Below are 27,730 nucleotides of genomic sequence, written 5' to 3' on the forward strand. Positions count from 1 at the left end.
TAAAGTCATAAATCCTGCCACTCAAAAAGGAAAAAGAGAAAAACATCACCACCAATAACAGCAACAACTCATTTATCACTACCAACCCCTGAACTAAAAATGGGTAGTTAAATAACCAAGTATTTATACTGCCTTCTAACAGCAGAACTGTATTTTAGTGTAACCAAATAACACAAGTTAATATGGAAAAGTTCTCTTAGAAGAACATCAACAAATAAATGTAGATGAAATAATGGAATTCAGAAAATCACCAACTCACAACCCTCAATGAGAGAACTGAGTCAGGTATGAATAATCAATGGGTGCAAAACATTAAGTGAAGCAATGATAAGAATCTAGATATTTCCATGCTGCCAACTATCTCCCCACAAAGCTCTTACTTATCTCAAGTATATAACATAATATTAACTTTACAATGGAGGAATCAGATGTTACCAACTTAATCCAGGGATCAATCTTAATTGCTAGTCACAAATAGCAACAAGTAGACAATACATGCACTTGATGTTATACAGTAGAGATTATGATCAAGCCTTTGGATCTTCTACAGGAAATACTTGAGACAAAGAAATAAGTTAAATGATACAATAAAGAAGCAATTACAAAAAAATTCAGGGAGGAAGAATCTTATGAAGTACAACAGACCATTTAATAAAGTATTATGAGAAAGACAATGGTTTGAAAGGAAACCTTGTTCTAGATTAAAAGATATGTAAGAGAGGTACACAATAAATGTGACATTACTTTATTAGATCTATGTTTGACAAACCAGCATTAAAATACATTTTGAGAGCCAATTGGGGAAATTTAAATATAAAATGATCATTAGAAATATTAAGAAGTTCTAAATAAATCTGTTAGAATAATTGGAGCTCTATTTATATAGGAAAATGTCTATATTTATTTCAAAGTGAAAGTTATGCATTTCTTTACTTTTAAATATTTCAAAAATAACAAAAATGAGATGAAGCAAATACAGAAAAATGTAGCTATTAAATCTAGGTAAAAGGGTAGAGGGCTATTACAGTAATCCATTTTTCTCTACGCTTGAAATTTTTCACAGGCAAAAGTGAATTACAGATGGATGTATATATAAATATAAAATACACATTAAGTAAAAAAAAATACCTATTGTCATAAAAAGAATCACATTACTTGGAAGTTAGGGGCAAATGACAGCAAAGTTAAACAGTTCTCATGATTTAAAATAGTAACATTCACTATACTATAATGTTTATTGTACTAGAGTTTATATTAATCTTGTACAGACTGTCAAGAATTCTGTTTATTCCCATCTACCCTTTGATAGCTCACTATTAGATAAAGAATACAATTTAATTATAGAAGAGAAAATAAGCTTATTCTTGGGTTTTTCTGCATTTTCAACTACCTCAGTGTAGCAAATGACAAGTTTAGTAATAGAACACTGCCTTGAGACTCATGGGACATGATTCTATTCAGAGCTAATCATTAATAGACTACTGAATAATCCTGAACAAGTGAGTTTGTAGTCGTAAAAGTAGTTTGTGGTCGTAAAAGTAGAAGGGGAATACAATCCTTATATGAATCGAGAGAGTATCGCATGGGAATAAAATATATAATATTGTACTTTAAGTATATTTTTTAAAAGTCGTCATACTAACTCAAGATATCAAGTTATAATTTTAGACAATAAGAGTTTTAATTAAATATAGTCGTCATTGGAGACACTCCATTTTTAAAAGTTTTTTTTCCTTTCCAACTGATCAGAAATCTGCTTAAGAATTAAGAATTAGGACTTCAAAATTTACAAATCATTATGATTTGTACAAAACTGATCAGGGCCATGTTTAGTATAACTTTTAGGTTATTTTGCTAGATAACTGCAGCTGCCAGAGAAACTGAGGTCTTAGAACCAATTCTGAGTTACATACAGACATTGGTTATCTACGCAGTTATGAGCAAGTAAGCAAAAACAATTCACATATATTCCGCAGGATTAAGAAAAATCTCAGCTCTCTAGCCTTTCAGACACTCCAACCACCACTTTCATGAAAGGTTCACTAAAAGCAAACACCCAATAGCCCAGAAACAGGAACTTTATCCATACAGTTGACAGAATCCAGAGTTTCCAGGTAGACACAAGGTTTAGCAAAAACCATCATCCTTAAGAGTTCAAGTTAAAGGTAAACTAGATTCTTTTTTTTTTTTTTTAAGATTTTATTTATTTATTCATGACAGAGACAGAGGGAGAGAGGGAGGGACGGAAGGAGGCAGAGACACAGGGAGAGAAGCAAGCTCTATGCAGAGAGCCCCTGACGTGGGACTCGATCCCGGGTCTCCAGAATCACACCCCAGGCTGAAGGCGGCACCAGAACGCTGGGCCACTGGGGCTGCCTGGTAAACTAGATTCTTAAGCCCCACTCATATAAAAGTAGAAAACGGGGTCTAAGTAATTTCAGCTAATTCACATATGGTGAATATGTACAGTTAGTCAATAAGAACTCATTTACAATATACATTATACAAGTTAACAAGGTATCAGTTTCACCCGTAAAAATCTATTTTTGATATCCAATATACTAAAAGACCAGATATAGTCAAAAACAGAAGTAAGAGGGTGGCTTGTGGTAGCAACATGTAAAGCCCTTTACGATATCATGCTAGCTGACCATACCTGCACAGTGCAGCACTGACTAACACCTGGTTATTGGCTTAACATACATCGTACACACATATATAACATTACATGGTATTTACTGGAGTATTAAACTAGGCAAGGTAATAATCTCTAAATACAAATATTTTTTACAAAACAACAAAACATTGAAAACATCTTTAAAATTTAGGTTAATAAACCTGAAGGAAAGAAATTTAAGGTACATTTTTCTTTTATCCAAATAATGAAGGTGTAACACATAGTCATATAAACAGTGTATTTTGGTACAAAGCATCACAAATGAAATTCAAATGATAACAGTACTCCATCTTCAAATATGAAGGTATTAAGTTGTGCAACACATACCATTCACAGGGCTGAAGAGATCGAAATGCCTTAAAAGAAGCATCCATTCCAGCAAAATCCCAAAATTTAACATCATAGTCATACCCTCCAGTCACCAAACGGGCACCTGAGGGATCCAAACCCAAAGCAGAAACCTGGTTTAAAAAAAAAAAAAGAAAAGAAAGAAAAGAAAAAATTTAACTGGAGAAAAGCTACTTATGGTCTAATTAACCTCCATTTCTTTTCTCTAACCCTACCACCTATATTATAGGCATTGGAAGTACAGCTCACCAGCTGTTTTTACTTCTAAAAAGTAGGACTGAATAGTATATCCTCTATTATTTGACTTATTAGGACTACTGTTTCTAAAAACAACAAAAAAAAGTACTGTTTCTTTTGAAATAAAGAAAAATATTTTAATCTAATTGCCAGCTTCATCCCAATTTATCTATCAAACTTCAAAAATAATTCAGCTTTTTCAATAAACAATTCTGAGGAAACCTTTTGAGATGTTTTAACTACCACTAACAGAAGACCACATAAATCTAAAATTACCAAAATGAAAAAATGCAAAAGGGAATGTTAAGAAATCCACTTAATGAAGTAGGACAAAGTAGAAATTATTTTGTGTATGTGGCTAAATAACTCATATAATTACCTTAAACAATTACTCTAAAAGCTGAACTTATAAGTGACTGACTATATTATAATACCACTTTTATATTGGTTCTATAAAATATCTGCCTTCCCTGTGAATTTTCCTAGATCCAATGCACACGTGAATACCAAATTGGTAACTCACTATTCTTAAGCAGGAAGTCCCTGGATTGACTGCCCTCTCAGAAGGAAAAAAATGCATTAGAAATAATGTGATTATCACACACTCGAGATACTAAAAGGATCAAAGTTTTATATAAAGGAAGCAACTAAAAAAAAAAAAAAAAAAAAAGGAAGCAACTATAAATCAGTTCTCCTAACAGACAGACTTAAAATGTTATTAAATGTAATAGAATTACTGAGTTAACACCAGATATTTACAAAATAATTTTACACATTCCAGTCACTACCTGCAAACACTGATTTCGGAATATAAGGAAATTACATATAAATATAATTAGTTAATGATCTACTTTATGGTTAAATTAGAGATGTACTACTCTAAATGTGTTAAGAAAGCATACAAATGAAAACGAAGTCATTTTTATGCCCGAACAATTAGGTCTTAAAACCTAAAACAATCAAAAATAAAAATAAACAGTAGCTTTTGAAGACTTTCACTACTACCAACTACAAACTTTTTTTTTTTAATTCATTAGAGACACACACACACAGAGAGAGAGAGAGAGAGAGAGAGAGAGATGCATAGACACAGGCAGAGGGAGAAGCAGGCTCCATGCAGGGAGCCCGACGTGGGACTCGATCCCAGGTCTCCAGGATCACACTCTGGGCTGCAGGCAGCGCTAAACCGCTGCACCACCAGGGCTGCCCCCAACTACAAACTTAGTTACGTTCCTTGCCCACTCTATCCTTCTACTCTCCTTTCAGAATTAAAGAGGTGTCCTCCTCCTGGTGTGACCAACTGAGCCAGTATTCATCCCATTACAATACAATTTAAAACTGCAAATTCATTTGTGGCTTGTCTGTTCAATGCCTGTTCTCCATGCAAGGGTGTAAACTTCTCTGCCTCACTGTAATTGGCAGCATGTAGCAGCAGGGGCAAAGGGCTATGTCAGGGTAGGAGAACTGATGACTAGCTGTAGGCATTCGTCTTGAGTCCTTGGGGAAAGGGAAGTGCTGCTTGGAGCCAGCAGCTTCCAACTTCCAGGGAGTCGTTTGGAATTTAGTGCAAGCTGGGAAGAATGAGCTCAAAGGGAAACCTGGAAAAGAAGCAGCTCTTCACCTAAAAATTGTTCTTTGCTTTAGCTGTGAATTCTTTCATTGGGAAAGAGAAATTAACAGTATGTCACTATATCAATGAAAGGAGAGATGGATGTGACTCATGACTTAGAACCAAATTATCTACAGTCTTAAAAGTGAAAGTTGGAAATGGATTCTAGGGGAAAATTTCCTCCACTAAACCAGTTTTTCTGGGCGCTACACTGTTTAAGGGAACATAGCTATGATCCACTTAAAGATTTGGATCATCTGGTAGGATACAAAGGAAACCATCTCTAGGTCTTGTTAAGGAATGGAAAGGTGAGTAGACTGGTTCAGGGGCAGGTACTAGAAATGTCAAATGTAGGAAATAAGGCTAGCCTTGTGTAGATAACTGGTAAGGCTCAGAAATAAATATATGGGGACTCCTTTTAGCATTCTCTATACTTCTGTGAATGTGTATTTTCCAATAACTAAAATAAATAAATAAATAAAAAAGACCAGGCAAAAGAGTCACCTTGCTAATCTCTGACGTTTTTACAAGATGAAATAAATACATGCGGGGACCCCGATGTTTCTAGCAGCAATGTCCACAAAAGCCAAACTGTGGAAGGAGCCTCGGTGTCCATCAAGAGATGAATGGATAAAGATGTGGTTTATGTATACAATGGAATATTATTCAGCCATTAGAAATGACAAATACCCACCATTTGCTTCAACGTGGATGGAACTGGAGGGTATTATGCTGAGTGAAATAAGTCAATCGGAGAAGGACAAATATTGTATGGTCTCATTCTCATTCATTTGGGGTATATAAATAGTGAAAGGGAATAGAGGGGAAGGGAGAAGAAATGGGTAGGAAATATCAGGAAGGAAGACAGAACATGGAAGACTCCTAACTCTGGGAAACGAACTAGGGGTGGTAGAAGGGGAGGAGGGCGGGGCGTGGGGGTGACTGGGTGGCAAGCACTGAGGGGGGCACTTGACAGGATGAGCACTGGGTGTTATTCTGTATGTTGGCAAATTGAACACCAATAAAAAATAAATCTATTATTTAAATAAATACATACATACATACATACATACATGCAGGGAAAGGCAAGACTGCAAAAAGATTAGGTAACCTAAAAATACAATTAAAAGCTCTAATTGAGGGGCACCTAGGTAACTCAATTGGTTAACCATCCACCTTCAGTTCAGGTCATGATCTCGGGATCCTGGAATGGAGCCCCATATCAGGCTCCCCACTCAGCTAGGAGTCTGCTTCTCCTTCTCTCTTTGCACCCCCCACGCCCTCTCTGCTCATGCTAAGAAATAAAACCTATAGAAGTTAAAAAAAAAAAAAAAAAAGGAAGCTCTAATTGATTTTTTTAATGTGCAAAGCAAGTGGGCACTATATTTTTAATTATAATTCTTTAAAAGATAAAATTCAATTTAAAAAAATAGAAATATGGGATCCCTGGGTGGCTCAGTGGTTTAGCACCTGCCTTTGGCCCAGGGCGTGATCCTGGAGGTCCAGAATCGAGTCCCACTTCAGGCTCCCTGCATGGAGCCTGCTTCTCCCTCTACCTGTGTCTCTGCCTCTCTCTTTCTCTGTGTCTCTCATGAATAAATAAATAAAATCTTTAAAAAAATATTAAAAATAGAAATATTTAAATAAAACATGTGAACCCATGAACACTCAGTTGTAAAAATCTCTGAACTAAATAATAGGGAAGCTTCTGTTTAAGTATGAAACAGTCTACTATACCTTTTCCTTTCCTAATTTACTTAAAAACATGAAAATTAGTAAAATTCTGTCACAATTTCAGAATAAAAATGTTGATTTAATAAAAAGTAGATATAAGATTTCAAATCAGATGGAAATGGTTTCTTAAAGCAGTTCTCAGACACTTTGGTTTCAAGCTACTTTATAGTCTTTAAATCTATTGAGGACCCCAAAAAGCATTTTTTTTATGTGAGTTACGTGCATCAGTACTTCCCACAGTAAAAATTTAAACTAAGACATTTTATTTCATTTTCAAAGATTTTATTTATTTATTCATGAGAGACATAGAGAGAGGCAGAGACACAGGTAGACACAGGTAGAGGCTCTCCATGCAGGGAGCCTGATGTGGGACTCGATCTCCGGATGGTGGGATCATGCCCTGAGCCAAAGGCAGGTGCTCAATCCCTGAGCCACCAGGCGTCCCTAAACTAAGACATTTTAAAATATTTATTGTTCACTTCATTTAAAACAATAAATCCACTACACTTTAACAAATATTTTTATGAAAACAGTATTTTCAAAAGCAAAATTGGGCAAGAAAAATGACATCCTTCTCTATTTCTATTTCTCTATTTCTTCTATATTTCTCATTTGCATCATTTCTGGGTCTATTTCTCCTGATTGATGTTTTCCTCATTATGGGATGTATTTTCCTACTTCTTTACATGTCAGACATCTAGAAAAAGGCAGTTTCATTGAAAAGGGAAAGCAATGGAGCAGCCCAAGTGGCTCAGCGGTTTAGTGCCACCTTCAGGATGTGATCCTGGGCCCTGGGATCAAGTCCCATGTCAGGCTCCTGTATGGAGCCTGCTTCTCCCTCTGCCTGTGTTTCTGCCTCCCTCCCTCTGTCTCTCTGTTTCTCTCATGAATAAATAAATAAAATCTTAAAAAAAAAAAAAAAAGAAAAGGGAAACAAGATAATCTTCTTCCTTCATTCATGAGGTTTCCTTCATTCAACTACCACTTTTTAATGGTTTTACAATAAAATAATTTCATGTTATAACTCCGAATTTTATATTATTAATCTTTAACATAAAAATAACAATACAAAAATAGAATCTGCAGGTCTAAGTAATATAATCTTAGAACAGTACAGTAACCATTCTATGTTTATTTCTTATCTCAGTGTTCATCTAAAAAACGAACTCAGGCCTTTTACTGATATAGAAATAAAGCTAAGGGTAATGAGAAATTTTCCCACACCATAAAAAGGAAAACTGTATTTTAGTTTCATTTCTTTTTTTCACTTGTAATGTTCCTCTATCAAAGAACAAGGTTTTAAAGCCAACAATAACAATGACAATAAGTGTTGCTATTTTAAATGAAAGGCAATGGTTATTTTGATTGAATAGAAATGTAATATTTCTTTTTTTTTAATGTCTACAGCTTCTGTGTTATCAGCTGATTGTATAATTAGCCTTAATATAAATGTATCATTGGTTCACTTTTCCATGGGAGCCTTGTTACTGAGAGGAAAGAATTAAATTTTTTAAACTTACTGTTTTAGTGCCATGCTTCAGAGTTATTTCATGCGAGTCAGGGATCTTTTGGACAGGATTCTGCAAAAAGAAAATTCCATGACATCAATGAGTAATGAACATATTTGAGGCAGGGGGGTGGCATACCATGCTCACAGGCAATATAAATTTTTAAAATTGCATCACTAGCTCTTTACACAAAGCTTAAAAAAACAAAATAAAATTTGTGAGGGTATCTTATTTCTGCACTTCTAGATAGATTACAATTGTTGAGTTGATAATAAATTAATCTTAAATCTCAAAAAAGAGAAACCTTAAGGTTGTATGAAACCAACCATCCAAATATTTAAAGCCTTCTTTTCACTGAAAATTGAGCATACACAACTTAAAGTGTTTAACTACATAAAATCAAATCAAATCTGTACAGGGTAAACATACACCCTTACAGGGTATATATTACAGGGTAAATATACACCTCTAACCCTTAGAAGTTTAAAAAGCAAAATATTGCTGCTCAAAAATTGCACAAATAAGGAACTGAGTCACTAAACAATTCATCAATTCAATAAGTACTTATTAAAGTGAGATTTTTGCAGATGCTGGGTGGCATCAAACATAGCCTTTATCATCCCTCCTTCCAAGAAGCACATGGTCTAGGTTGGGGAGATCAATCACTCTAATGTAATATAAGAAATGCTATGATAAACAGGAGGTATGGGCAGGATAATCGAGGAAGAGAAAGGATGGATACACAAATCAGACATAAGGAATCACAGTGATCATTTGAATAAGAAGTTTCATTATTTAGTCAAGTTTCCATTACCCAAGAGCCAGTTAGTAATAGTAAAATTCTAGGGCCATTAAAATTCACGTGAGGATCATCCTGCAATCTACTTAATTAGATATGTGCAATCTAACAGACTTTAGTCCCTATCTCCCCTCATTCTTTAGCATCCTTGATGAATCAATCAATCACAAGGTTTATTTCATCATAAACTTTTCCCCAGCTATGGCTCTTTCTCCCCAGCATATAAACAATTAAAGTACTTACCATATTAAACACACATATACACAGAGCAATTCCCCCTACATTTACTATCGGATCATTATCTTTTCCTTTGCCATCAAGTTTCTTTATACAACAGTTTTCACTCAAGTGTCTCTGCTTCCTTTTACCCTTCTACCTCTATCACTATGGCATGTGTCCTTTTATTCCTAATGCCTAATACAGTTCCTGGCACCTAAAAGACTCTCAGTAAATACCTCTTGAATAAACAAGTCACTATGAATGCCCCTGGACACTTTTCATAACTTAACCTGCACAAATGACTTTTCAACAGCATAGCAATTACTTAAGTATTTCCTCCACTGTTTCTTCTATCTTAACTATTTCCTCCACCTGTTCTTTCCTGGGAGGAAGCAGCCTAGACAAGAAGCCAGAAAAGCTAGGGGTTTTATTTGTATTTTTTTATATGGTTGAACATTCTTTTTAACATTTTTTTATTCATTTAATTTTTTAAGTAAGCTCTACATCCAACATGGGTCTTGAACTCACAACCCTAAGATCAAGAGTCATGTATGTGCTCTACTGACTGAGCCAGTTAAGTGCCCCCCCAAAAAAAGCTAGGTTTTTTAATCTAGCCCTGCCACTCAATAGCCCTGTCATAACTCCAGGAGGGTTATGACTCTATTTTCTCATTTGTATACAGAGGATAATAGCACCTGCCCTTTAGGTTACTGTGAGGTAAGTGGTTTAAGCCTTATAATGTAGTATTCTGCACAAAAGTAGGTGCTCAATAAGTGACAGCTACCATTTATTCTAAGGCTTACCTCCTATCTCTCTGGTCCTATCATCTTAGTCTATTTCCAGGCTTCTCTTCCTCCTTAACTGGCTAATTCCTACTCATCCCTTAAGACTCAGTTCAGATGTGACCTGCTCCTGGAAACACATCTCAACATTTCAAAATCTGGGTTAAATGACCCATCTATGCACTATGATGTTACAGATAAGGAGACAACCTCTCCTAATCTCTATCAGAGAATTTATCAAAATCTATTGTAATTTTTAACCTGTCTCCCTCCCCACCACTCCCTAACCAGATTACAAAATAGACACTTCTCAAAGCTTGTGTATATCCATTATCATATCTGGGTCTCCAATCCACAAAACAGGACGATGTCTGACATAGAAACACAAAAGTGTTTTGGAATATTTAATGGACCAATACCTTATAGATTACATTAGATTGTAATTTTTAATTTACTTTCAAACATTAATGTTTACATCCATAAAGGAGAGCAGGTGCTATCCATCAGACCAGCCTGGTAAGTGACTGTCAGGGATAACTGAAGTTTTCAAAAGGTAAAAACCTTTAACAACCAAAGGATTACATAAAGTTGCAAATATAGGGGTGCCTGGCTGCCTCGTACAGAATGTGACTCTTAACCTCAGGATCATGTGTTTGAGCTCCATGTTGGATGTAAATATTACTTAAAAAATAAAGGTGCAAGTCTAGAGAACTAAAGGCAGTTTTAGACTGTCTGCATCTCAGAGATTACTGTAGTCTATTACCATCACAGTGCAGTGAAGAAGATCAGGAAATGAGAAGACACTGAACAGGAACCCTAACCTCACAGTAACCTAAAGGACTGCTGGAGAGTTTACAACTGATTTCAGGACAAGATGTTACCGTATGGTTTACTACGCTCTGGAAAAGGGCAGCACATACCTTGATTTCAGAGATACCAATACTCCAACACAAATTACAAAATAATTTAAAAGTCAAACAAATGAATTCTGGACTACTCCAATGTAATTATGTAAGCCACTGATCCCTTTGCAGTTGACAATATTTGTAAGTAATAAAAACTCATGTGTAAGTGCTAAGTACTCTTGCAAAAAAAAACCAGGAGAACAGTTCAAATGTTTCACTTATAGAAGACTCTATTATAGTTGGTATCTCATTTCATAACTAATCACCTTTTCATCATTCAGGAAACAAGAAACACTGTCACTACAAGAAGGGATGAAAATTATTCCATTGAATTAAATGTAAAATGTGCCTATATAGAGACAACTTCTGGCATTTAAAGTAAAAACTTACAAGAACCCAGAACAATTCAGTATTTACATTAGTAGTAAATTAAATGTTTAAATAAATGTTGTTTACATTTAAAATCAAAGTTTTACAGGAAATCATGTAGAACATTACTCTTAAAAGGCCCATAAAACTGGTACAACTAAATTATCTAAAATAGTAGCAATCCATCTTTTGGTAGCCTATCACTTGATGGTGACTGTTCTTTCTCCAGAACTTTTCCTAATGACTTTTTGGAATATGGCGTAAATGTGAAATTTGCTCTACCAGTAGAATATTTTCATGATCTTCATGCCAGGGGACACCATAAGCTACAAGACTTGAATGAAGTCATTTATTACAAGAATTCATAACAAAAGCTAGTCTTAATGGAAGAAGGGAAAAGATACCAATTTTTGTTTTGGTTTGGTTTTAAATATCAACCAAAGGACTATTTCCCAGGCTCTTTGGTTTGCCCTCAATAACAAGGATAGCAAATATATCTGGAATAACATGACCAATTCCATCTGACATATATTCTTAAAGTGTTTTCAAAAGACTTGCAAATCAGAAATAACCTTCCTAGGATAAAGTTGCTGTTAAGTTTAAAATATGTATGGTACTATAAGCCATAATCAAAAGTCTACCCAGTAACAAAGATCTGCCACAAAGTGGCTATAAATTTTGTGGAGAGAATGAAGACTGCCAACCAGGAACTTGCAAAGGAGTGCTATGTTCTCCCAAAAACCATTCTGTAAATAGTTGCCTGTGTGGTATCACAGAAAACCAAAATTAGTCTAATCTAGAATAACTCTGTAGATCCAATAGGCTAACTTAATAATTATTCATCACACATTCACTAAAAAAAATAACAACAAAGACACTGCTCAGGGATCTCTGGGTGGCGCAGCGGTTTGGCGCCTGCCTTTGGCCCAGGGCATGATCCCGGAGACCGGGGATCGAATCCCACGTCGGGCTCCCAGTGCATGGAGCCTGCTTCTCCCTCTGCCTGTGTCTCTGCCTCTCTCTCTCTGTGACTATCATAAATTTAAAAAAAAAAAAAAAAAAAGACACTGCTCAAAAAGACTGTCAATCCAGTAAAGCAAAACTGACAGGTAAACAAATAGGCAACACTAAAATGTTTCAGATGCTATGATAGAAGAACACACAGAGTTCAGTGCTCAATTCCATTCTGCCTGGGGAAGTAGAGGGTGATTAGAAAAGGCTTTACAGAAGAGATGCTTGAGATGCCTTTGGAAAAATAGAGGTTCCCTAGGTAAATGTGGAAGGTATCCAGGAGAAAGTAAGATAAATCCTGACACTTACTGGACTGCAATTACTTCTGCCTGGATAGAGATTTTTTTTGTTTTGTTTTTGGGGGGTTTTGTTTTGTTTTCTGGACAGAGTTTAAATCACTGAGCAGGAAAAGGAGAAGGCTGTGTGTGGTGTGTATATATGTATCCAAAAAATTTTTTTAACCCAGAGTTAGAAACCAGATTGTATACAATGTCAAGAATCTGAAATTCTAGCTCTGAGCCATGTAATCCTCCGGTAAGATCTGAGTTTTCAAAAAATCACCAAGTTATTCTGTGCATCAAAAGGTATAATCAACACAGTGAATAGGCAACCTCTAGAATGGGAGAAAATGTCTGCAAATCATATACCTGATAAGGGGTTAACATCCAAAAACACAAAACTGTTACAATTCAACAACAACAAAAACAAAAACAAAAAACCTGATTCAAAAACTGGCACAGGACCTAAACAGATATTTCTTCAAAGAAGAAATACAGATGACCAACAAATACATGAAAAGTCATGTACTTTATATTTAAATACATAATTTAAATAATTTAAACAAATTAATACATATATTTATATTTAAAGTCAACATTACCAACCATCAGGGAAATGAAAATCAAAACCACACTGAGATACCAGTAACAGGTTGGCTATTATTTAAAAGAAGACAACAACAACAAGAGGAGGAAGAGGAGGAGGAGGGGGAGGAAAAATGTTGACAAGGATGTACAAAAAATGGAATCCTTATGCATCACTGGACAGAAATGGTACAGCTGCTATGGAAAACAGTTTGGTAGTTCCTCAAAAAATTTAAAATATGATTCAGTAATTCCTTATTTGTATATATACTCTAAAGAAGTAAAAGCAGAATCTCTAAGAGATGTTTGCACACCCACGTTCAGAGGAGCATTATTTACAACAGTCAAAGGATAGGAGCAACCCAAGTATCCATCAATATATGAATCAATAAACAAAATATGATATATATATATAGACATATACACACACAATGGTCTTTAAAAGGAAGGAAATTCTGACACATACTATGACATGGATGAACTTAGAGGGCATGATGCTAAGTGAAATAAGCCATAAAAAGAACAATGCTGTAGGATTCCTATGAGGTATCTAGAGTAGTCAAATTGATAGAAAGTAGAATAGTGGTTGCCAGAGTCAGGAGAGAGGGAAAAAGTTTCTGTTCTGTAAGATTAAAAAAAAAAATTCCAGAGACTGAATATACAACAATGTAACATGAGCTGTACATTTAAAGATGGTTAAGATGGGGGATAAGTGCAATAGGTGATGGGGAACAGAGAGTATGTATATTTATGATGAATAATGAGTAATGTAACTAATGTAACACCTGAAACTAATATAGACTGTATGTTAACTATATTGGAAATAAAATAAAAAATGTAATAAAATTTAATAATTTTAAAATAAAAATTAAAAATGGTTAAGATTGTAAATATTATGTGTATTTTACTAAAACTGAACAAAACTTTCAAAGATATAGTCTACATAAGCAAAAAAAAATTAAAAGATGCATATTATTAAGCCTGCATACTTCTTAATGTTCTAATAAACTTTAGGTAAGCTTCAAAATCAATCATTTATCAAATGTTTAAAATCCTCTTCCAAAAATATAAAGTTACAGGTCTAAAATATTGCAGGAAGGAAAGACAATTTCCTATCTAATTCTCACAGCTGGTTCTAAACCGTCAATTAGTATTCCCAAACCACCTCTAAATTACCCTCAAACAGTTTATGCCCTATTGCAAGCTGCATCTTGGAGAACATTTCTCAGTAACATGACTGAAAAGTATATTGTTAAAGAACTTTTTATACTTGTGTGAGGGCTGAGAAACTCAAAAGGGATAGGTCATTCTTGTATTTTACCAGAAATATTTTTTTTTAACTGCATGACATTATCAATAAACACAAAGAAGACAATGTTCTACCCTCATCATACAACAACGGCAGGTCATAAGTCAATAGGATTTATACCAAAAAATAAACTTATTTTCAAAAGCTACCTTGAACATATGCCGTATCACTCCCTGACACCCTAAAATTTTATGAGTATTTCTACTCTTATTGGCTACTTCTGAAGACTTGAAATCTAGATAGGACTCTGCAATTAACTCCAGTTGTAACCTTCATTAAGCCACTCAATTGTCTAGAACCTTCACTTTTTCACTTATAAAAATGAAAAAGTCACAGGGTGCCTGGGTGGCTCAGTGCTTAAGCCTCTGCCTTCGGCTCAGGTCGTGATCCCAGGGTCCTGGGATAGAACCCTGTTTTGGGTTCCCTGCTCAGTGGGAGTCCGCTTCTCCCTCTGCCACTCCCCCTGCTCATGTTTGCTCTCTCTCGCTCTTTCTCTCTTTCAAATAAATAAAATCTTTAAAAAAGAAAAAGCCAGATGAGGTAATTCACAACCTTCTATGATGACATAGTTTACCTTAAACTTATTCACATCTGAAACTATGAACCCTCTCCTATGTCACTGAAAAGTCCTTTCCGGGCTTCTATCTTCTTCACTTATTTCCACATTGCTCATTACCATGATGTTACTCTTCATAGATTGTTTTTCTATAAAAACCTTCAATGATTCTCTGTTGCCTTTAGTAGCAATCAATAACTTTTCACAGCAGTCACACATTTTTGTTTTAGAAATTTTTCTGCAACATTTGACTGTATTACAAGTTTAGAAAAATTAATGTTTTGAAGAAGTTTCTGGTCAAAGGGTATAAACTTTCAGTAATGAGTAAGTTCTGGGGATCTAATGTACAGCATGATGTCTATAGTTAATAATACTGTGTTGTATACTTGAAATTTCCTAAGAGAGTAGATCTTAAGTGTTCTCACCATGAAAAAAAAAACTATATGAGGTGATGGATGTATTAATTAACTGATTAAATTAAATTTCGCAATTTATACATGTATCAAACCACATTATACTCCTTAAATATATACAATGTTTATCAATTATACCTCAATAAAGTTGGAAAATAAATAGAATATCATTAAAAAACAAAAGACAAGGACAGGGGTGCCTAGCTGGCTCAGTCAGTAGAGCATGTGACTCTTGATCTAGGGGTCATGAGTTCAAGCCTCACAATGGGCAAAGAGGTTACTTAAAAAGAAAATTTCCTATATAATAAAAAAGCAGTTTCTTATAAGATACTAGTATCTAAAGAGTCTAACAACAGTCTTATCATTTGCAGTGGTATTTTACTATACATTACTTAATGAGTATATTAAGAGCCACCCTTACCCACAACATTAACCACTCTATGTAGGAATGGAAGAACAAAGGAGTTGGGCTTCCCAGGGAGGCGGCTGTGGTTTGTTGGAGAGTGAGTGTTATAATAGAAGTTAGAAGAAGCAACCTGACTTTCTAGAAACCTTATAATGAAACTCCTCCCTCCCACTCCTTCACCCCCACCCTAAAAAGACGACTTTCTTTTACAACTCTAAACAAAGAGAATTTCACTCATTCAGACTGGGTCCCTGGGTTTTACCTTACTCCTAAAAAAGGCACACCTCCACCATACAGTGCCAACAATGTATACATCATTCTCAAATCTTCACAACTTGAATTAATTATCCACTGGAAGCCTCAAGTCCTTAGCCTCCTGTCTACAAAAAGTAAGTATTTATTAGGATGATTCATTTGAGAAACAAAGCACAGAGCTACTACGATGACCAAATGAGTTAATGTGACAAAGTACTTTATAGCCCTTTATAAGTAAGAAATTATTATGAGCCTATAGCTACAAAGTACATATTTTAGAAACTGTTGGGAGACCAGGTATAAAACGCCTTGAGATTTAAAAAAAAAGTTTCACCAAGTTTCAGAATCTTAGACATGTAGTGCAGAATTACTTCAACAAAGGGGATCCCTGGGTGGCTCAGCGGTTTGGTGCCTGCCTTCAGCCCAGGGTGTGATTCTGGAGTCCCGGGATCGAGTCCCACATCAGGCTCCCTGCATGGAGCCTGTGTCTCCCTCTGCCTGTGTCTCTGCCTCTCGCTCTGTGTCTCTCTCGGGCTGCCCAATATATCTTCTTAATTGGAGATAATAAAGATTACCTACTGATAGCTTGTTTAAAAAAAAAAAAGCAAATCTGTGAGGAAAAAATAATACACAATACATGTTTGTACTTATCATAATGTGTTTATATATCCCTCTAAAACATAGGAACAATGATCAATTATCAATATTTCATATCCACTCTTCAAATGTTTTTGTGTACTTTTAAGATAAAATATTTGAAGCCACAGGCAGATTTAATGAAAGCCATACACAATAAACACTAAGAATCCCAAAACAAGGAAGACACAGGCTTTGTCCTCAGAAACTATGAAAAATACACACTTGTAAACAAATAATTGTATCACAATTATGATCATTTTATCATGGTTGTGACGAGACAATAATAGAAGAATCTCCTATGTAAATCATACACAAAACTAAACTCAAAATGTATCAAAGACCTAAATGTAAGAACTAAAACCATAAAACTATTAGAAAAAAAACAGGAGTAAACTTTTGTGACCTTGAGTTAAGCTTCTTAGATAGGACACCAAAAGCACAAACAACAACAGAAAAAAATAAACTGGGTTTCACCAAAATTTAAAGTTATTGTACTCCAAAGTATACCATCAAAAAGGTGATGGACAACTCATAGAATGAGAGAAAATATTTGGAAATCATACGTCTGACAAGGGACTTATGTCCAGAATACATAAAGAACCCTTATAACTCAACAACAGACAAGCCAACTGAAACAGGAAAAGAATCTGAAAAGATATTCCTTCAAAGAAGATATACAAATGGCCAATAAGCACATGAAACAACGTTCAACATCATGTTTATTTAGAAAAATACAAATCAAATCCACAGTGAGAGACCACTTCACACTTACTAGGACAGCTATAATCACAAAGACAGACAATAACATGTGTTGGTGAGGATGTGAAAAATTGAATCCTTATAGACTACTGGTGGGATTTTAAATGATGTAGCCTCTCTGAAAAAGTTCCTCAAAATATTAAACCCAGTTATCATATGACCCAGTAATTCCACTCCTAGATATAAATCTCCAAAACAAAAAGTATGTACCCATACAAAAACTTCTACATAAATGTCCATAACAGATGTCCATCAACTAATGAATGCATTAAAAAAATGTGGTATGTCACACAATGGAATATTGTATGACAATATTGGGAATAAAAAAGAATGAAGTACTTCATATATTCTATAACATGGATGAACCTTGAAAACATTATGCTATGTGAAAGAAATCAATATAAAGAACATTTATTTTATTACTTCAGTGATATTAAATGTCCAGAACAAACAAATGCACAGAGACAGAAAGTAGATTAGTGATTGCCAGGAGTTGGGGGTAGGGTAGTGAGGAGAAAACAGGAAGTTAAAGAGTGCAATATTTTTGGGGGGAGGAGGAAAATGTCATAAAATTAGGTGGTTGCACAACTCTGTGATTATACTAACACTCACTGAATTATATACCTGAAAATTGTGAATTTTAGCACATACAAATTATATCTCAATAAAGCTGTTAAGATATAAAATAACAGAGGAATATAACAAAGAAGTAGCATAAAGAAGGAGGTATTCAATTCTATCTTTGTGGATCAATGACCTTTTCACAAAGAGAAAAGCTGGATCCTTAAAACTGAAAAGGTTCTTCCCTGATGAAGGAGTCAGGTATGTCACAATGCACCTTACAAGGGTCCATGCTTACACAGCTTAACAAGCGAATGGAGTTGTACTTGGTGTTGCCTATCATCCAGAGAGAAGGAAGAGCATATTGGAATGCATGAGTTAGTCATATTCAAAGACTGTTCGTAGTTTATATGGATGGGGCATGAGGCAAGTTTAAGAGAGAGGCAAGAGGTGACTTGCAAAGCAGGATGGGTTACAACCAGAGATAAAGGAGAGAGTAATGGTTAAGCACACGGATTCTAGAGCAGATTCCCTAGATTCAAAAGCTAGCTCCAACATTTACTACTGAGTGGCCTTGGGAAAGTTACTTAGCATCTCTGAGTATCAGTTTTCTTATCTGTCAACAGAGGATAACAGTACCAGGAGGATTAAAGGAGCTATTTCACCTTCAGTGCTTAAGACAATGCTGTACAAAGGAAGTATCCACTGTCAATAATATTATTTGGTTCTAGATCTGAGCATCTGCTTATTTCTTTATCATAAATCAAACAAAAGGAGACTGCAGAGGCAGAAAATTGTGGCTTAACAGTGAATTCCTGGTTTGCTGGAGATCCCTTTTATGACTGTAAAAAAAAAAAAAGAAAAAAGAAAAAAAAAGAAAAATCAGGCCTGTGCCACTAACTTCTTCATTAAAAACAAAACAAAACAAAACAAAAAAACCACTTAATTCTCATTTATACTCTGCAAGGCTCTTGGGATGCAAAACTGAATTAAAACTCCCTAATTATGATCCATATCAGTAGTGAAATGGCAACATTACCAACCAACAGCTGCCTGGTAGACTATGTGAATCAACTTGGTGGTCTTGGTCTTATTTCAAATTCACAATTAGCTGCACTTCTAGCACTCAGCACAAATAGTATGAACAAAATGTCTTTCCAAATAAGGATCAAAGTCTATAGAAGAATAAAGAAAGTAAGCTCTGTTGGAGCTGCTTCAATATGTACTTATATGCCATTCTATTAATTTAGTACTTAAAAATATAAAATTTATTCAAATGCAAACTTGACAATCATGGTAACAGGAAAGTACCTAATTCCACTAAAGGACAAATTATGTCAATTGGGGTAAATATTCATGATTTTCTAGAAATTCATTATTATAATGGCACTTTTTAAAATTGTAAGATTAAAGCATTGAGAAATCTTTCTCAAAACTGACACATGGAGATCTCCCACTTTTACTCATGTAAACAGAAAGGGTGAAAGATCAAGGGAGCTGCTGTATTTTCAAATATTGTGTCTATACCTACTAAACTGACAAAATGATATATATTTTCTATAACTGTCTTCTTGAACATTTAGAGGAATGTAAAAACTAATTACATAACCCTCATCCTTAAGAATACTTATAGTTGGGAAGGCAGAAGAAAAAAATGAAAGCTGTAAGTAAAGCAACCCAAAGCAAAATTTTTAAGCTGAGTAGGGCAGTGGATGGAACATGTGACTCTTGATGTTGGGGTTAAGTTTGAGCCTCACACTGGATATAGAGATTACTTAAAAATAGTATCTTTAAAAAATAAAATAATAAAATAACAAACTGAGGTAAGAAATAGGAGGAAATTACACTGAATTAAGTGTTAAAAAAAAAAAAAAGCTTTAAGGTAAAATGAAATATGAGTGAAACAGCCAAGAGGTGAGGCATACATAGGAAGATGTTAGGATCTGGAAAGAAAAGCAAAATGAAAACACAAGATAAAAAAGGAGGATTCCACATGGATAAATAACAAGTGAAGGACTCTGGAAGGGCAATTACAAGAGGCTTTTTTTAGGGCCAATTACAACAGTATTAATAGAACTATTAAGTGTGAATAATTCAACCTTCTGAACCTAGGATCAAAAAACATAAAGTGTCAAAAAAAATACCAGTGCTATGAGCAGAGAGAGAATGGGTTGGATGGGGGTGGGAGGGGTCATTTTTCAAACTAAAATTTATGATAGTATAACATGGCATCAAAGACTCTATAGGACTGACTTTGGCAAGGATTACTAAGAGGATTCTTTTTGCAAAAAAATATTCAAGGCCTTCATCAATTTTCTCAAAGGCTCTTTTTTTTTTTTTTTTTTTAAAGATTTATTTATTTATGATAGACATAGAGATAGAGAGAGGCAGAGACAGGCTCCATGCCGGGAGCCCAACGTGGGACTCGATCCCGGGACTCCAGGATCGTGCCCTGGGCCAAAGGCAGGCGCTAAACCGCTGAGCCACCCAGGGATCCCCTCAAAGGCTCTTAATCCTATGATATTCCAATCATTTATCACCCTTGTCAATTTACCTTTTTTTCACTTAAGAACTGGTATAACTAAATCCTCACTTGACAATGGCTTTGGATAGAGCAAAGGACGTCCTTAACATCACTTCCACAGAGTTAATGACAATTTATATCTGCAAGGTTTGCAATTTACTGTACAGTATATACATGATAATGACAAAAATTTAGCAAAGTAAATATACCTACATGTTAAAACAACTTGTAGTTAAGACTAAAATCAGTCAGATAAAAAGTACCCTCCTGCCTTACTCACTGCAGTTAAATTACGCTTTTATTATTTGCATAAACCAGTCTGTCTTTAGGGGCACCTAGGTGGCTTAGTCAGCTATGCATCCAACTTTTGATTTTGGCTCAGGTCATGATCTCAGGGTGGTACGATGGAACCTGGCATTGGGCTCTGCAGGGAGTCAGCTTGAGATTCTTTCCCTGCAACCCTGCACATGTGCACACGTGCACACTTTCTCTTTCAAACAAATCTTAAAAAAAAAAAAAAAAAAACTAGTCATCTTCATCACTACACACTATCTACAACAAATAAAGAAAATGGTTCATGCTACCAGTGTCATTCACATTACAATTACACAAAATATCTGTTGGGGGGCGAAAAGCCACTGCTCAAAGGCAGAAAGGACATACACTAGTGATTCTTCCTGCCAGCCACCTGAGAAGGTACAAAAGCCTACCTGGCAATGGGAGTTTAAGAAAGACTGCAGCCTTGTAACAAAGGAATCATGGCAAGACTATCCTGAAAATGTAGGGCTGAGTATTGACTCCTGAGCTTCTAAATGATAACTGTGACTGTATTAGAAGCTAGCTTTGATTCAATGAAATATTTAGGGGGCAAGAAAGTAACTTTGACCACAGCTAAGGACTGGCTTTCACTGAACAAATATTCCTTGAGCATCTACTATGTCTCAGGTACCAGTCAAGCCAATGGGGATACAATAAAAGAGATAATATAACTGCCCTCATGGAACTTGTATTACTGTGAGGAGAAAGACAGCAAGTCAGTAAGTAGCAAAACAAACAAAAAGTGTCAAATAACAATAACTACCATAAAGCAATGTCAGAAAAAGCAGTGGAGTAGAGTGGAGGTACTTATACAAGGTGGTCAAAGAGGTAACACCTGCACAAAGATCCACATGAAATGAGGGAATCCCGTAAAGCTCTGAAAGCTACTTGTATAGGAGAGAGTAAACAGAAAGGCTCTGTAAGGGAAGAAGCATAGATGGTAAAAGAAAAGCAGAAAGGTCACCGTGGGTAGAGAAGAGTGAGCAAGACAGGAGTGAAAAGGGATGAAGTCAGAAAGATGTAAGGAAGCCAAGTCATGCAGGCCTTAGAGGTCAAGGCAGGGAACTTGGATTTCTCCATCATGACAGAAGAAACTGGAGGGTTTACTGACAGGAAAGTGACAAGGGAAGTAGGGAAGTGGTAAGATCTGATATGTGTTTTTAAAAGTTTAGATTACTAAACTTTATTATTTGACTTTATAGGCTTAAGTCTTAAATTCTAAAGAGGCTATCCTTAATATTCCTGCCATTAAGCCTTATTATATAGTTACTGACCTAAAAAGCTTAAAAAGCTTAAAGAAGAAAAAAAAAAGCTTAAAGATACCCAAAAAAAAAACCCTGTAAATATATATACTGTCAAATCACAAAATAGTTTTTCTGCATTTTTAAAAAATAATTATTCCAGCATTAATGTCAACCTAAACCTCACTTGTTCCAATTTGTAGAAGACACTGTTCATAGAGTCTTTTTTTTTCCTTCCACTATAGACAGTAGACAGTTGAATAAAATGGATTTTTGCCAAAAGTCAAAATGTCTCTATTGCCCCCTAGTGCCCATCTAAAGAATGAAGACCTTCACATATTCGCAGCTTGGACAGAAAGCAACACACTCACTCTATTTCGGAATAGAGCTTCTAGCAACCTCTGCTGACAGAATCTTGCAGGTGTAATTAAATTGCTCTGTTTTAAGGAACATTAATTGCCTCTGAAGTTAAAATCATTAAGCTTCTTCACACTGTTTTTTTTTTTTAAGACTTTTCTTCCCAGTAAGCTGCAATTAAATTAGAATTGGTCATTAATCAAATATTGGTAATGATGATGAAAACAATAATAAAGCCCAGTAATTCTGAGTGCTTAGTATGTGTCAATCCCTATCTTCAGTGTTTACTTAAATCATCTCATTATCAATTTCTGAGAACTAAAAGAGAATTTTTACCTACTTCTAGTTCTTCAACATTTCCCTCCCTATGCATGAAAAGAGACTGACTGCTACAGGTGGCTGGCAATGACCAAGGCCAGGGGATGAGAAGCCTCAGACCAGAAGTCAGAGAAGCACAGTGGTTGCCCAAACTTGGACTCTTCACCACAGAACGTGCCAGCCAGGGAGTCAGAGAAAGTTCATGGAAAACAGGTGCTCATAACTAAAAAGTCACTGTTAACAGCCTTTAGCTACAGTGATAAAAAAAAAAAGCAACTTTACATTTTCTGCAGTAATGTAAGAGGATAAGAGGATAGCAAGGCTAATAAAAATCCTCAATAATTCCAAAGTCTCTACTTAATTATAAGTTATAACCTTTTTTACATTAAAAAAAATCAGCATCAGGCACAAAAGATACAATTTAAAAATTACTTTTTACTCTTTTCTCTGACCCTAATTTGAATTTTTGTTCATTAAACTAAAAAAAAAATAATAAATCTTAAAGAACTAAAAAAAAATAATAATAAATCTTAAAATACTAAATATTTCTAATGAGTTAACAGTTGGTGTAGTTTAACAAAATTTAGTAATGGTTTGCATACTGTTTTTATTTGCATTCTATTTGAAGGAACAATTCCATTACCATCATAGGTAAGTAAAATGGAATAAAGGAAGAATATAAAAGCAAACTTGTCATCAAGAGAATTATGACATACAACATTAACATTTCCATTCCAGTGACCTCAACAATTAGTAATACTAGACCAACTACTAACCAGCACTGAAGTAAACTACATATAAAAAACAACAGAATTAATCATAACCTGGTGGTGCAGCTTTTAATGTATCTCCTAATTATGTTCTCTCATAATTTCCCTTCCAATTATACTGTTATCAAAAACTCATTCTTCCAAAGTTTTGTGACTAGGGACACCCAGGTGGCTCAGTGGTTGAGCCTCTGCCTTTGCCTCAGGTCGTGATTCCGGGGTTACAGGACTGAGTCCCCACATCAGGCTCCTCTGCAGGGAGCCTGCTTCTCCCTCTGCCTGTGTCTCTCTGCCTCTCTCTCTAGGTGTCTCATGAATAAATAAAATATTTAAAAATAAATAAACAAGTAACAAAAATTTGTGACTAGAAGGAAGCACAAAAACTATTTGGGTGATAGAAATGTCCTATATCTTGTTTTGGATGGTGCCTAAACACAAAATATGCAATTACCAACATCCACCAAATTGAACCTTTAAGATCTGTGTACATTATTATATATAATTTACACCTCAATAAAAACAACTACACTTCCTTTTTGTTTTGTCAGACCTTTTTAAGAATAGAAAACTATAACTTCTTCTGCCTCATTTGACAGGTAGGTTGATAGGTAGTTATAGTCTATATTAAAATAATTATCTTTTGACTCACAGCAGCTCCTATAATTATTAAACTATTATGTAACTAAAATGTAAACTCAGATCAATCAATCAACAAATAAATAAGTTATAAACTTAGAACAAGGCAAACATAATGGTTCTTCCGGACATAGGTATCTTTATACATTTCTATACTTATATATCCTCTGTTCACCCCTCTATCCTCACTTCCATTTTTTATGTAAAAACCAAGGATTGTTACATCACAAAGAGAGAACATCTTCAAATGTCATAAAACGAAATGTTCAATTATAAAAACAAAATACACTCAATTCCACTTGATAAACATTTACTCTGTATGTACTATATATACTACAGCAGAGGTTTTAAGAGTTTTTTAAAATTTCTGAACCATTTATATGGAAGTCCCTAAACTTGGTATCATTACATATGATTGCAAAGTGGAGGCAAAGGAGTTAAGCACACAAATAATGATTTAACAAGGAAAACAGTTTGTGTTTGCTATAGAAGGCAGAAAGCCTTTCCAAGTCTGGGAAGTAAAACATGCAGTTGGCATGTGGAGAGGCTGTTTGGAGGAAGTCACATTTGAAATGGTTCCTAAAGGCTAAACAGAATTTTAACAAGCAGAAACTGGAGGAATGTGAAAGAAGCATTAAAGTTTTGACGAGCACCAACTCAAAACTTTGTTGGGGAGAATTCATAAGCAAACAGGAATTGGTGGGGTCTGATACATTTATAAATCAGACCTTCCATATATTAGCCTATACTGATGAAAAATTAGATATGTCCTTAAAATATATATCCTAAATTACTGCTACAACCAATGGTAAATGGGAACTGAATCATATGTCAGTTGTGGAAAATAATAAAAGAGCGAGAAGGAGGTAAAACTCCTCTTAAAAAATTATAATCATAAACACAATTGAGGAGGGACACCTGGGTGGTTCAGTCGGTTAAGTGTCTGCCTTTGGCTCAGGTCATGATCCCAAGGTCCTGGGATACAGCCCTACATCGGGCTCACTGCTCAGTGGAGTCGGCTTCTTCCTCTCCCTTTGCCCCTTCCCCTGCTGATGGTCTCTCTCTTTCTCTCAAATAAATAATTAAAATTTTAAGAAACACACACACATTCAATTGAGGAAAACTGCTGATTTTTACAGGTATAACTTGCTTCACTACAGAGGCATATTTCCCTAAATTGAAGAATGTAAAATACACTTCTCTAGAATGGTACTTGCTAGGGGAAGATGGTAGAGAAAAAGTGGAGCTGTTGTTTAATGGATGTAGTTTCAGTTTTGCCAGATGAAAAGCTCTAGTGATCTGCTGCACAACAATCTGTTGCACAACTGGATACAGTTCACATTACTATACACACTTAAAAGTGATTAAGATGGTAAATTTTATGTTACATGTATTTAACCACAGTAAAGAAAAAAATAAGATTTGAAAATAAACAACTCATGCTTAAGGTTGAAAAAAATAAAATTTAGGGGCACCCAAGTGGCTCAGTCAATTAAGGTCTGCCTTTAGCTTGGCTCATGATCCCAAGAGCCTGGGATTTGGGCCCAAATTGGGCTCTCTGCTCAGTGGGAAGCCTGCTTCTCCTTACCCTCTGCTTGCTGCTCCCCCTGTTTGTGAGCACTCTCTCCATCAAATAAATATCTTTTTAAAAAATAAAATTTAAAAATTTAAAATAATGAATTTAAAAATAAAATGTACTTTCTCTGTTAAGGAATCCAAGGTGATTCCCTCTCCAAAGAGCCTCCTCGATGGAAGTGATGTATTTATGAGCCAAGGAATGCCAAGGATTGCCAGCAACCACAAGAAGTTAGGGGAGAAACATGGAACAGATTCTCCCTTAGAGGCTCTGGGAGGAACCAACCCTACTGACACCTTGATATTGGACTCCTGGCTTCCAGAATGTGAGAGAATAAATTTCTGTTGTTCTAAGCCAAAAAAAAAAAAAAAAAAAAAAGAGCCTCCTCATGCCACTCTTCAGGAAAGTAGCATTTGGAATATCTAATACCTTAGGTAGTTGAGGGAGGAGGGATTTTTGCATTCTTTGTGTTCCTTTGGCTGCCTACACACATACTTCAATCTCTTCTGGATTGTGTCCTTTTCTCATTGACATGCTGAAGCTGTCCTCTCTCTTGATCTATGCCAGAGCACTGATGTGCAGCAGGCTTATTTAGTCATCAACTATGACCTTCTCACCAAGAGGGAAAACTGTATCTACAGAATCAGTCATGGTACGCAATTTGGTGTAAAGGGTATGGCTATTAACATGGTGACAGAAGAGGACAAGATGACTCTTCAAGACATCAAGACCTTCTACAACACCTCCAGTGAGGAGATGCTCCTCACTGTTGCTGACCTCATCTGAGGGGCTGTCCTCCTACCTAGCCCTACTCAGCGTTCAGACCATGGGGGGCTAAGGAGGAGCAGAAAGGAGAAAGCAAAGGAGCCAAAGGATGGACATCTTGTCATTTTTTTCCACCTTTTCATAAATGTCACTTTTTGAGGCAAATATATATATTTTTTATATATGCATATATATATAAACACGTATATATATATGTTTTTAAAATATTTTTTAAAATAAAAAAGGAAATTGTTCTGTAGTTTTAAGTCCATTTCTATACCTCCATTTCCCTTCTGAGTATTTTTTTTAGTTATTTTTAAAGATTATTTATTTATTTGAGCGGGGGGGGGGGGCAGAGGGAGAAGCAGGCTCCATGCAGGGAGCCTGACGTGGGACTCGATCCCAGGTCTCCAGGATCTCGCCCTGGGCGGAGGCAGCGCTAAACCGCTGGGCCACTAAAGCTGCCCCCCTTATGAGTATTTTGATGATTCTCTGTATAACTGAACCTGACAAATATATAGTTGAACTTGACTATATCTTAGGGCTTGACCTAGGGCTAGTTTTATGAATTCTTTCTTTAATAAAATGAACCAAAAATACTGCAATTCATTCTGAAGAAAAAACAGTACCAAAACAGCAGGATACAACAGATACAAAAAAAAAAAAAAATTCAAATGAAATTCACGCATGCTAATATAGTAACCAAATCCTAACAGTTTAAAGATTGCATTAGTATCTATAAATTTTACATGGTTTGCTCCTTTGGAGAAAAGTAGCGATAATACATTTACAATGAGCAAAATAAAATCAAGTAGAGTCTAAGTCATACAATAGGAAAGGACTAGTGACAAGGGCTAAAAACTTTCTAAAAAAGTAAATAATTTGCCATTACTAATACCAAAAGCACCGAACACTGAATATAAATTTATGTTCACCACAGAGGTGCTAACTAGCTTCCCCATCTCTGCATCATCCATCGTTTCTGATGGAAGCACTGAATTTTAGCTACAATCCTGGCTTCCTAAAGTAAATGCTATATTTCTCATATAAAAGTTCAAAATCAGTAGCCTTCTTTATCCCTTCTGCATTCCTCCTGATAAAAATGCAAAAATCATAGCTACAGTTTGACCACACATCTTGAAACCCACATACTAAGGATGGTAGAACAAAAGGACAGAAGCAAGCTAATCTGTGGTGCCCTGAACCTACAAGCTTGTTCTGGTCCATTTAACTACTGATTGCATTTATGTGAGATAGAAAGAAACGACC

At 35.4% G+C, this 27,730-nt stretch overlaps 1 protein-coding gene across 3 annotated transcripts in view; it reads right to left on the reverse strand.

Moving 5' to 3' along the window:
* The window catches only part of WDR70 (WD repeat domain 70), a 309,184-nt gene that overhangs the window by 232,162 nt on the left and 49,292 nt on the right, over positions 1 to 27,730 (reverse strand). For all 3 annotated transcript variants that reach the window (XM_077896170.1, XM_077896169.1, XM_077896171.1), the window contains 2 exons: positions 8,126 to 8,185; positions 3,005 to 3,138 (listed from right to left, as the gene is read on the reverse strand). In XM_077896170.1, coding sequence (XP_077752296.1) covers positions 3,005 to 3,138; positions 8,126 to 8,185 — 194 coding nt within the window. The remainder of the gene's footprint in view (positions 1 to 3,004; positions 3,139 to 8,125; positions 8,186 to 27,730) is intronic.

The sequence above is a fragment of the Canis aureus genome, chromosome 4 (genome assembly GCF_053574225.1).
Source record: "Canis aureus isolate CA01 chromosome 4, VMU_Caureus_v.1.0, whole genome shotgun sequence".
NCBI lineage: Eukaryota > Metazoa > Chordata > Mammalia > Carnivora > Canidae > Canis > Canis aureus.